Source organism: Thamnophis sirtalis, unplaced genomic scaffold (assembly GCF_051295495.1).
Source record: "Thamnophis sirtalis isolate CommonGarterSnake01/CBP01778 unplaced genomic scaffold, rThaSir2_p1.2 scaffold_4, whole genome shotgun sequence".
Taxonomy (NCBI): domain Eukaryota; kingdom Metazoa; phylum Chordata; class Lepidosauria; order Squamata; family Natricidae; genus Thamnophis; species Thamnophis sirtalis.
In genome coordinates, this window is record NW_028261384.1 from 124,496,401 (window position 1) to 124,508,861 (window position 12,461).

At 42.6% G+C, this 12,461-nt stretch overlaps 1 protein-coding gene and 1 pseudogene across 1 annotated transcript; both read right to left on the bottom strand.

Moving 5' to 3' along the window:
* Positions 1-5,538: 5,538 nt before the first annotated feature.
* LOC148046380 (ribonuclease-like) lies at positions 5,539-9,524 on the bottom strand. The gene is made up of 2 exons (XM_087714111.1): positions 9,368-9,524; positions 5,539-7,357 (listed from the first exon to the last, which is right to left on the bottom strand). Exon 2 carries the CDS (start codon positions 7,341-7,343, stop codon positions 6,900-6,902), a length of 444 nt encoding a protein of 147 aa, XP_087570237.1. The 5' UTR covers positions 7,344-7,357; positions 9,368-9,524; the 3' UTR covers positions 5,539-6,899.
* A 2,283-nt stretch (positions 9,525-11,807) lies between these two features.
* LOC148046381 (large ribosomal subunit protein eL30-like) lies at positions 11,808-12,454 on the bottom strand (annotated as a pseudogene).
* Positions 12,455-12,461: the final 7 nt, after the last annotated feature.

Consider the following 12,461-nt stretch of genomic DNA (forward strand, 5'->3'; position numbering starts at 1 on the left):
TTAGGTAATCATTTTATCTGAACTGGTGTAGGATTTTCTGCCTAAGCAGGGGGTTGGACTAGAAGATCTCCAAGGTCCCTTCCAACTCTGTTATTCTATTCTATTCATTCTATTCTATTCTATTGCAATGTTGTATTGTTTTTTCTTTTGTTCTGTTTTATTAAACAAACCCATGCATTTTTTTAAAAAAACAATTCTCTAACCGCATGGAAGAGCAACTGAAAGGGAGGCTGTGAAAAACCCACCACATTTCTACATGAAAAACCACTTCTTTCTTGGGGTAATTTTGCAACTCATCGAAGAGTAACGACAGCACCTGTAAATCTTCTGGGTGGTTTTAGCATTTGGCTGTGTGTTCACATCCCACATGAATTGGACATGCCTTCAGCGAAAGGCGACCATGAATGATTGCGAAAATGTGAGTTGTTTCCTTGACTGGGCTGCTTGCCATCTCAAAAAATAGGGTGGAGAGAGGCTGAATGGGGTCTTCCTGCAAAAAGAAAGGCATGGAGATAATTCCTGAAGGATAAACCACTTCAGAGTATTTGTGTAAAGTTGCACAAAAGGATCAGATGTGGAATCACCAGGACACCAGCCCTTGGCTTAATTTTAAAGTCTTTTTCAAGAGATCAGATTAAACATCTCTCTAGAGTAAAGTTTTCAAAAGTATGAGAGTACCTCCCTTATGAAGGTGCAGACAGAATCAAGAGGAGGTGTGAAGAACCTTCAGCTATGCCTTATTACAATAAAACCTTCTTTCTCAATGTTTTATTGTATTTCTTCATGGTTTGTTTGAGTCTGAGGTGGGCTCGGTTTGGCCAAACTGGTAGTGGTTTAGTGGCCTGGGTTACTGGAACCGGCAGCGACCTAGGCCTGCCACGCCCCCGAACTGGTTCTCCTATGGGGCCGTCATCTTGATTTTCTGTTCTGCGCATGCGCAGAACAATTGTAATTGCACAAATTTATTTTTTGTTCTTTTTAAATGTTTTGCGCATGCGCAGATCTATTTTTGTGCAAATGTGCCCCCGTGCACCGAACTGGCAGTAATGCCAGGAGAAACCAACCCCTGGTTTGAGTTCAATGTGAAAAGGAGACAAGATGACAAAAAAAAATAGAAACCCTTACTCTAGAACAAGGTGAGGAAACAATGGAGGGAGAAGTAGTAGCATTTCTTTTCCTTTTATGGAAGACTAGCTGGATACCCATGCTTCGCTACAAAACCATGTGATTGGGCCAGCCCTCAGGCTGGATGACTCACATGCCGACCATGCCCATATAAGGCAACTGGCAGTTGGAACAGAGTTCCCCACAGGTGGGGAGGGGGAGTAGAACGTCTCATTTCTTAGCATCAATGTCTGTTAATATAATACTCTATAAGAAATACTGATGATCTGATGGTCATTTTGAAAAATCCTTTCTTAGCAAGCACCTAGAAACCAAAAGGAACATATGTGCCGAATTTCAAGTTTGTAGTCTTTGCAGTTCTGTAGATATAGATGAAGAAAACTAGGTGGGGAACACTGGCAAAACGGAAGCTTATTAGTGACTGAACATAGGAACACATCAACCTCAGATAGTCATAGCCCAAAACTTGGACTGTATATGTCATTAAGCTTTCTCACCACACATTGAAGATGTCGTATGGACATTGCAAGGCTAGGTTCACAACATGTGGGAAGAGATGACAGCTGACCACAGATGTCCTGATACAACAGAGAAGAGGCTATTGACTGGCATCTGAGAGTTGTCACTTCCTACATGTCTATGGATGAGAAGTGAAACACCTTCAGAGAAAGTCCAGTTGACTCTTAAAAAAGAACCTTTGGGCCACTTTCTGCAAATTTATCATAATCATGATTCTATCAGGGTTGGAACTGCTTCAGGAGAATTGGGGGGCCCTCTTCATCCTTCTGTGCCCCTCTTTCAGTGTGGCCTGCAAAGAAAATATGGCATTCCTAAAAGAATGGTGTGGCCACTTTTGATGCTTCAAAGGCACATATTTTGAAGGCATTAGATTGGCTGTTTTCACACAACTCCCCAGAACAGGATAGATAAGCCTGTTTAAGGAAGCCTTAAGAAAGATCTTCATTATATACCACTCACGGGGATTTATTCAGTACATTTTTGACATTCTGGAGTGAATAACCTCAACTGCTGATGATCCTGGCCCTTATCTTAAGAAATGCACATATTATTCTTTCAGTCAGTTTCCATTGGACTGGTCAATATTTGGTTATAGATAGAACAGCAACAAACAGGAACGATCCAGTACAGGCAGAAAAACTTTGGTTTCCACCTCTAATATTCATCAAGCTTTTGATGCCGCCTTCAGGTCTCGTTTCCTTATCTCGTTTACTCTGACTCCAAAGATTATATCTGGGGAAAACCAACTTTTGTAGGTCAAATACCTTTCTTAGTTCTTGAAATCCATCTGGGCCAAAGAAAGGTGAGCAACCTTCTTCCGATGTAGAATCATCGCTGGAGCTCCTTTGGTTTGTGAAAACATTTTCTCCCACATGTCTCTGTGGTTTGGTTAGGTAATGAGAGATTGCAACATCTGGAATTCCTGTGAGTTGCGAATGTATTTTCTCCCACATGCTATTCTGGTTTTGTTAGTCAATGAGAGATTGCAATTTTTTTTTCCAGGCCACAAGTCCATTTTGGCTCATGGTGGTTCCACTGAACTGGACAAGACTTTGGAACATTTTTGGCCAACTTCTACCATTTATCCCAACCCTCAGAAGATTGATAAACTTTTTTGCCATTTTTTCTTAATCAGAAAAACTCCTGAGCTCCATTTTCGCTGGCAGAGGCACTGTGGGCTAGTCCTTTGCTGTTTTCAGGGCGGCCCCTGTGGGCCAGGTCTGTGTCCCCCCCCCCCTTGAACAATTTTGATTGCTCTGAGCATGATCAAAATACATGATCAAAAATCTGCTTTTTGTGGACAATGTAAAATAGGTTTTGAAACTTCATTGGCATCTTGCCTTTTTTTTTTTTTGACTCTTCCCTCCAGTGGATGCTTATGCTGTGACAGGACAATTACGGTAGCCTTTTATATATATATATACAAATGTGTGTGCGGACATACACAAATGCACAATGTAGACTCAGTCCCTGTTGGAAAGCAACTTGGATGGGATTCACCCAATTTGTATGTTACTTATTCAAAAATAGTCACTAATATTAATCTCCCCTCTTGGTTTAAGGTATGTTTTGTTTAGTACATGTTATGTTGTTACTATTAAACCTCTTGGGATTTTCCCCACTACAGTCTTGTGTTAAGGCTACATAACTGGGCTGCAATCTTCCCGAGCTGGCAGGAAAGTGAAATAGAAGATAGTAATGGAAGTGGGGTGCCTTCTTATCTAGCTTATAAGGAAAACATGACAAAAGTAAACTTATATACACAATCCTCATAATTATATACAAAACTTCTGCAGGAATATGGCAGTGGCTTCATAATTGGATGTCCAATTCAGCTGTCCCGGCGATGGCCTCTGGCAGTTGCTTCAGGCTGGGTGTGGCCGGCTCAATGTCACTGGTGTTGGGGCTGCCAATTGTGGCCTGAGCACTCAGGAAAAGTGGGCTTCCAAGCTCCATTTTCAGCTGTGATGCCCCCCTGCAACTCTCTGCCAATGAAAATGGAGCTCGGAGGGGCCGCCCTCCCACGTTCCACTTTTGCTGGCAGAGGCACTGTGGACTAGTCCTTTGCTGTTTTCGGGGCAGCCCCGCGGGCCAGATCTAAGAACCCCCCACAGGCCAGATCTGCCCCCGGGCCTTGCGTTTGACACCCCTGTTCTGGAGAATCAGATAACGCATGTGGTAGGCAATCTTGGACAATATGCTTAACAGTTTCCATGTCAGCACCACAGTCACAACAAGGGGAATTTTTCCACCCCCACCAATACAGGACGGAGGCATTTCTTCCATTATCACACTTGCTTCTGTTCAATTTCAACCAGATAGAAAAAGGCAGGTGAAAACTAGGTGGTTAATAGGGGGATCACTAATACAGTGGTGGGTTCCTACCAGTTCGGACCAGTTTGTCCAAACCAATAGAGGTTTGGCGGCCCAGGTCGCTGGAACCGGCAGTGACCCAGGACTGCCACGCCTCCGAACTGGTTCTCTGTTTTGGGCTTATGCGCAGCGCATCCATAAGCAAACTGGCAGTAGAGAGTGACGGAAGCCACCCCTGCACTAACAGTCAAGTCAGAGGAAGGTACCATTCCTCTCTCCAGGGATTCTTGGAGTTAAGTGAATACAGGTAGTCCTCAAATTATGATCACAATTAAGCCCAAAATCTATGTTGCTAAGTGAAACATTTGTTAAGTGAGTTTGTCCAATTTTACAACTTTTCTCTCCACATTTGTTAAGTGCAGTTGTAAAATTAGTAACACTGTTGTTAAGTGAATCTGGCTTCCCCATTGACTTTGCTTGTCTGAAGGTTGAAAAAGAGGATCACATGACCCCGGAATACTGCAACCGGTCGTAAATGTGAATCAGTTGTCAGGCATCAGGATGTAAATCACATGACCATGGGGATGCTGCAATGGTCATAATTATGGAAAATGTTGCTAAGTCACTTTTTTCTCTGTTGTCGTAACAGTCACTAAGCGAACTGTTTTAAGCCGAGGATTCCCTATATCTGATTTCGGTGCTGGTTTACAGGATTTGAAAAATAGTGGTGCCCTCTAGTGACATGTTATATTTTTGCGTGCCAGATCTGTAGCCCTATTTAATCTCATGGTTTCCCTATTGGCCTCTTTGCAGATTTTCAGATCATTTCTGAAGTTTGAGTCCTACGAGATTGGGCAGCATACAAATTTATTAAATTTCAATTTCAAAATTTTTGAATCCAGGGTTGGGCTGCTGGGGGTTTGCGGGGGTTTGGGAGAATCTCTAGCTAAGATTCTGTGCAGTTCGGAGAACCTCCAAATCCAACTTCTGGCTGGCCTCGCCCCACCCTGCCCCTCCCAGGAGTCCCCACACTGCTTGTTTTGGACTTACCTAAGTGCAGATTGTGTGCGGAAGCTTGGGGAGGGTGAAAAATGGGCCTATCAGAAGTTTGGGAAGGCACTTTTGGCCTCCGGAGCCTAGGGAGGCTGTTTTCACCCTCCTGAAGGCACAAGGAAAGCCTCTGGAGCCCTGGGAAGGCAAAAACACCGCCCCCAACCCAGCCGTGGTGCAGGAGGTTAACTAGGCCATGCCCACCATGGCCACAGCCACCCAGCAACAAGGCAGAGAACCTGTTGCTGAAATTTTTGAAGCTCATCCCTGTCTGAATCTAAGGTATTTTTCTCTAAAGGAAAAGGTATGACTATGGGAATTATAGTGAGTAAACTGGCCTAAGCCATTCAAAGAGAAGATCAAAACTCATTAAGCTAACAATGTTGTTATTGGGTGTCATGTTCGTTGCTCAAAACAATAGGCACTTGTACAACAGTTGGGGCTGGCAAATAATGAAAAAGCAGATTAAAAAAGAAAAGACACACATTTCCAAATGACAACAGTAATAGTAGTGATCATACCACAATGCCATTCTGTATGTAAACGAAGACTTTATTGCATGAAGCTGCTAGAGGAAAGAGATCCAAACAAAAGCTATAAATAGATATTTTCCACTTTCCATCAATCCCAGAAATAATAACATACAGTTTCATTCTTGATTTTCCACAAACATTTGGCAATGGAGGTAAAAACACTCAGGACATATCAGCTTAAAGAACCTTTCATGTGAATCAATCTTAACAAGAAATGGCTCAGAAATTCTATTCTCTTTTTAAAAAATGTATCTACTTTTTAAGAAAATCATTTTTGCAGTAAATTTTAATTTAATTTGAAAATTTAAAATTAATTAATTTTTATTTACTTAATATCTTCTAATTGAATTAAAGCAAAATTAATTCTATTTGAATTTGTATTTTTTATATTTATATAAAGAAATTCAGAGCACATCTGTTTCTCCAGGTGCCTAAAATTATGCTTCAATTGGTATTATGGTCACAGACCAGCATTATGTTTCAAAACACATTTCCTCAGGAAGGAAAGCAAATGGTCTAGTTTAAAATGAAAGATGGCTACGTTTCCTAGCAAAAAAACCCTCTGACCCTATAAAGGTAATTTGGACATTTGCATTTTAAATACCACGACTTCTCACATGTCATCGCCCATGGGAGAAGTGAGTTGTGATATTTAAGTCACATAGCTGAAGAATGTTAGTTTGGGGGGCTGCTATATACTCCAATATCCAGTTTTCTGTGCAGAATTATTAGCCTCAATTTTCCTCAGAAGGCAGAAAAACAGAAAGTTTGACGTTAGAGAAACTATATTAACATTTTGATGGATACAACAGTCATTTTGATTCACAGCCACTAGAAGGCAGTATAGAACAAAAAAAAGAGAGACTGAAATATATTATTGCCATAATTGGGGTTGAATGTCTGTTAGATCACAGCAAAAACTTCAGACCTGACTATATTTTAGACCTCACCACTTTACGATGTGTAAACTACAACATCTAGAATTCCCTGGAAGTTTTTCTGTATCACTTTGCAGCTATCTTATGGTCACCAGACCCAGATATGGTGAGCAAATGAAGGCCTGCCACAGCTGAGATCCCCCACAATTGTATTGGGACTACATCTCCCAGAGTTCCTGTCAGCCAAGCTGGCGGGGAATCATGGGGAATCATAGCCCAATCTATTTGGAGGTCCCCAGCTTGTCTAAAACAGTTGGAGAGGAAGACTGAAAGAAGAGGGGAAGGCAGGTGGAAAGAAACTAAGAAAAAGAGCAAATTGTAACTGAAATACACCATTGCAGTAAAAATAGGAAATCTTCTTGGCTTCTAAAGCAGCTGAAGATATATAATCCCTAACTAGCCATCATGGTTGTCGATATTTCTAAAGAGCTTGCTTGAAATGCACCGGCAGGCCATTTATGCAGGCAACTCGGATGTGCTGGGTGCTAACTCTGCTTCGGTAATTACAATTGGGAGGTGTGGCTCCTCCCCCCGTCACACGGCAAACGGTGAGCTCAAAGGCATTATTGCTGTCGTAGTAATTATCACTTGAGTAAGTGCCTCCATTGTTGCAGATGGCTTTCACTGCTGTGGCTTCCCCATGGATGAAGGTATTGGTAGGTTTACACTTGATGTTTGTCATTCCTCTTCGTTGCATCATCAGGTTGCAATAGACCCGGGCATCCACTCCGCTATTGGGCTTTGCGGCGACATGCTGCCGGTTGAATTTGCCATGAGGGGTTTCTCTCTGGGCAAACGTTGGCAAGGATCCCAGCAGCAATGCCACAAAGAGTACCAATACCGAATAGGCCAACATCCGAGGCATGGCGACAACTAGACCTAAAAGAGAAGAGAATGCAGATCACAGAATTGATATCGGGGTAGTACATTTGCGTCTTGAAAAAGTACATTTGGGACAACCGTGACCTGGATGGCTGAGAATCTTCACAGATATCATATATTTACCTCTTCAAAATCTCTGCATGCCCCATTTTTCACAAAAAAATGAGGCCTGCAGAGGGTTTGGGAAGTGTGCTGAGTGAAATACATATATATACATATATATATATGTATTTCACTCAGCACACTTCCCAAACCCTCTGCAGGCCTTATTTTTTTGTGAAAAACGGGACATGCAGAGAGTTTCAGAGGCTTGCAAAGTGCTCCTGGGGGATACCCCCCCCCCAAAAAATGAGGAAAAAATGGCCCGTTTTTTGCCCAAGGCATGCGTAGCCTTTAGGAGGCTTGTAGAGTGCTCCTACAGGCTGGGAGTGGGCAAAAACGAGGGAAAAAAATGGGCTGTTTTTCACTCGCTTTTGCCCTCCCCAACCCCCAGGAGCACATTGCAGGCCTCCCAAACCCTCTGTATGGCCATTTCTGAAAAGGGGGCGGGGTTTCTGGAGGCAAAAATGCTGTATTCAATAGCAGTGGACTTATATACCGCTTCATAGGCCTTTCAGGCCTCTCTAAGCGGTTTACAGAGAGTCAGCATATTGCCCCCAACAATCTGGGTCCTCATTTTACCCACCTCGGAAGGATGGAAGGCTGAGTCAACCCTGAGCCGGTGAGATTTGAACCGCTGACCTGCTGATCTAGCAGTAGCCTGCAGTGCTGCATTTTAACCACTGCGCCACTGCGCCACCTCAGTGTATAAGATGCACCCAGATTTTCACCCACTTTGGGAGTGGGGTTGTAAAAAGGTGCATCTTATACTCCGAAAAATACGGTAGATGGTTTTGGATTTCTAGAACTTCTGAAGATTGACAGAGGGCCCCCGGAGCCTGTTTTCGCCCTCCTGGAGGCTCGAAGAAAGCCTCTGGTGCCTGGGGACGGCAAAAATGGCCCTCCCCTACCATGGTAGAGGCTGACTAGGACATGCCCACCATAGCCATGCCTACAGGGCAGAGAACCCCTTCCTAAAATTTTTGAAGCCCGCCACTGGGTAGAATCATTATATTTCCCCAAAGAAGAAATGGAGAAATATGTTCTTAGAGGCAGAAAGCAGCCCCAAATCTTTCTTAATAGGCTACAGCAGATGCCCGTTAAGAAAGACTGGGCCAGCCTAATCACAAACAAAACACCTTAACCTGCAGCGATGAGATTAAAATTTACATCCTCCTCCACCCAAATTCCAAGAACAGGGCGTGACCTTTTAAGGCATAATAGGGTTAACCCACCACCATTGAAATAGTAAAAGATACCAGGCTCACTACATTGCACAACCCTCCCCCGCCCCCCTGCAGCATTTCAGAAACTGTATAAAAACCCCTGCACCCATCAAGCTAAATTGTCAGCTGCACCTTATGATTGTGCTCATCAATAAACTTTAATTTCTTAAGCAGCCTCCATTTTATTCCCTGCTTGGAACTGAACCAGATTGCTTTTTCCTCCCACACTTAAAAATTGCAACGTTCGGGAGGGTATTTGAAGAAGAATGAAAATGGGAAAAAAAGGAATGGAAAGGCAGAGTTTTTATGCATCCCCATGTTTACAGAGCAAACAAAGGGTAGAAAGAAATACTCAGAACTCCTAGCTCAATTATTCCAGACAGTATGCAGAAATCACAGTAGATTTGAACCAAACCTGTTGCCAAAATAGGGAAGAAGCAACCTCTGCTCTAGAGAAACTGAAGTGGAAGCTAGAAAAATACAATTGGGGATCCTATGGAATGGATTGAATGCAGCAATCCAAATGCCCCTTTTCCAACTTTTCTGATCGTTCATCATGGTTGACCAGAGATCAGCCTACATGCCTTCAAAAATGTTTTCTGTTCCTTCTGATTCTTGATTTATCTCCCCCACTTTATCCACCACGTCGCAGAGAAAATCTTTAGACATTTTAGGAACTCACCCAAAATTCTGGAGGCTGGATCGCTCCCCCTTTTGAGTTTTCTCAGCGGCTTTGCAGGAAAAGAGCAGACACAGCTTTCTCTGTGAGCTGCGTTTTCTCCTTAGTAGATGTGGGTGGAGGCAAAGAGGAAGGAAGAAAACAAATTCCACGAAATCCTAAAGTGCCAAAATATTTTGCAATTATGAAAGCAATAACATCTGGCCCATTTTTTTTCCTTTAATTTCCCTTGATTTGTTGGAATGTTAACTCTGTAATAACAAATTAGGTAGTAAGCATAGTGCCAAGCCTGCAGATTTCTTTTGGATCTTTGGCCTTCCATGCTTTCTGTTATTCTACTATGCCTTTTTCTCTTGTGGGAAAATGGGAGTGGGGATTGTACGGGGTTACCTACTGTGTAGCCAGAACTAAATTCTTTCTAGAAAGCCAAGGTCATCCTTTGTCTCTGCACCTCACTGGAACTGGATGGGTGAAACTGCCAGCATGACAATGGGAGATTGGACCATGTTATGAAATTGGGGCAAGATCTTGAAATTTCAACTAGGTGGGGAAAACCTGGAAGCTTTCAGATTTGTGTTTTCCCAGATGTGCCAACATGGGTCTGTTAATAAATAGGAACTTAGAGCAACATTTTGCCTTGGATTCTGATTTACTTTTGGATGCTATATGGAACCCTGACACATAGTCTGTCCTGCAACTGACAAGTGAAAGAAAACATGTTAATTTAACTTTTTTTTCCAATCTCTTAACAATGGGAAGGAAAAAACATTTGGAAGTGATTTAGTGGATAAGGAAAAAATAAAGCAAGAAAAAGCTGTTTCTCAACAGTTGTTATGTGCCAATTTTAAGAGGACAGCTGGGGACAGGACTTGTATACAGCTAACACTGAGAAAAATCTAAGCTGCATCCTATTAATTATGAAAATAATAATAAATCTGCATAGCAGGCAAAGATAGTCACTTGATCCCAGGATACTGCAGCCATCATAAATATGAGTCAGCTGCCAAACATCCCAATTTTGATCACATGACCATGGAGATAGCACAATGGTCGTAAATGTGAAAACAGACATAAGTCACTTTTTCATTGCCATTGTATCTCTGAATGGTCACCAAACAAATGGTTGCAAGTCAGGGGCTATGTTGGAATTCATTTTTGGAATGTGTTTTTATGCAACAACTACAGTAGTATTCAGCCAGTAGATGGCAGTGTTTCAAATTTGAATGATTGATATATACTCTATGCTCTTTTGTTCTGAATAGAATTTCCTGTTTTCTGTTACAGTTAAAATAGTTGAGCAGTAAAGCACGTGGTGACTGTACTCTGTTTGATCAGTGGTTTTATATATAAACAGAATTTCTAACAGACCACCTGTAATGGTTAGTAAGACATGATGTTATAATTTTATTACAATGTTGTTATGTGGTATAGACTGTTTAGCATCCTCTGTAGATTGCTAATATTTAGTCAGCACATTATATTAACACAGCTGGAATAGCTAGCCTATGGTTTGGTGCTAAAGCAACAGGCTTAATTTCATTTTGGTGGTTTAGGGAACAGGTGAGCTCCTATGCAAACACTGTGCCCATGTGTGGGGATAGTCCCCGAAAGGCTAAACTGGAACAGAAACAAACTAAAAATGATTCAAAATCCTGTTTCTTTACTTCTACCCCCTTCGCCTATAGCTACATCAGAGTGGTGGAAATTGGGAAAACTTCCCAAAGAGCAAAGAGGCAGCTCAGCCTGGAGTTCTTAGCATGCAGGAAAGAGTGGACACTCTCCAATCTTTTCCAAGATATATATAATTCTGAAGCAAATGTGTGCTTTAATCTGATCAAACTCCTGCCTATAAGTGAACAATAATAAAGAAACTATCCTAAGTATCTGTTTGTGTTGACCTTGGTTCTTTGCATCTGGCATGATATAAGCAAAAATTGAACCAAGATAGGTAAATCGGTTCCACCACAAATGCGCGCACAACAAAAGCGCGCCTGACTAAACTGCGGTGTCTAAAGTGCGGTGACAAAACCGTGCGACGACTTAGCGACTAATTAGCCCTAAAGCGCGCCGACAGAAGCGCGCTGTAATGTAATCCTCAACCTAACCCTCAACCTAACCCTCAACCTAACCCTCAACCTAACCCTCAACCTAACCCTCAACCTAACCCTCAACCTAACCCTAAACCTAACCCTAAACCTAACTGTAAATCTTACCTTAAATGAAATCGCGCTTCTGTCGGCGCGCTGTTGTCGGCACACTGTTGTCGGCGCGCTTTTGAAATTGCGGTTTTAGCGCCGCGGTGTTGTCGGCGGGCTTATGACATTCGCGCTTTTGACGGGTCACGAGGTAAATCTTCCCCAATTCTGTTTGCAGTGGCACCAGTTGTTGTGACATCTGGGTCTCTTTTATTTAATTATTACACAAAAGTCAAAGTTTATTAATTTTACTTCTCACTGGTTTGTTCTGGCATGTTTCTAATGATGTCAGAATTACCTGGGCCAATTATAGCAAGTGTACATAGCAAGTTAGTACTTCCCAAAAACTGTCCCCAGTTCAATATTGTTGCCACTGTAGTGATGCAGTGCCAACATAGCATAATACTCAATTTCTGATTTCTTCAAAGCAGGACAGTTATTGGCTAAGACAGAGGTGTCAAATTTGATTTTATTGAGGGCCACTTCAGGGTTGTGTTTGACCTTGGGGGAGGGGCATGGCCAGGGTGGGCATGGCCAACTTGACATCACTCATGTCAGGGGGGTGGCCTGGATACTCTGTCAGCGAAAACAGGCTCCCAAGCTCCGTTTTTGGCTGTGATGGCCTCCTGCAACCCTCTGCCAGGGAAAACTGATTTCAGTGAGCTGATCCTTCACTGTTTCCCAGGGCGGCCCTGCAGGCCAAATCTGGGCCAGATGCGGCCCACAGGCCTTAAATTTGACACTTCTGGGCTAGGATAACCAACTTGGCTTTCCCCTACTGAATCATTTTCAGAGTTTGTTTATATCCAAGTACATATTTACCACATTTCATAACCAGCTGAAGCCCAAAGTTTATGAGCTCTAAAGACTTTTTTGTCTTCTTAGCGGCCACCATTTTGTTG

Bases quoted from the DNA above. Each gene is read 5' to 3' on its own strand.
- LOC148046380 (XM_087714111.1), bottom strand. From the start codon at position 7,343: ATGCCTCGGATGTTGGCCTATTCGGTATTGGTACTCTTTGTGGCATTG.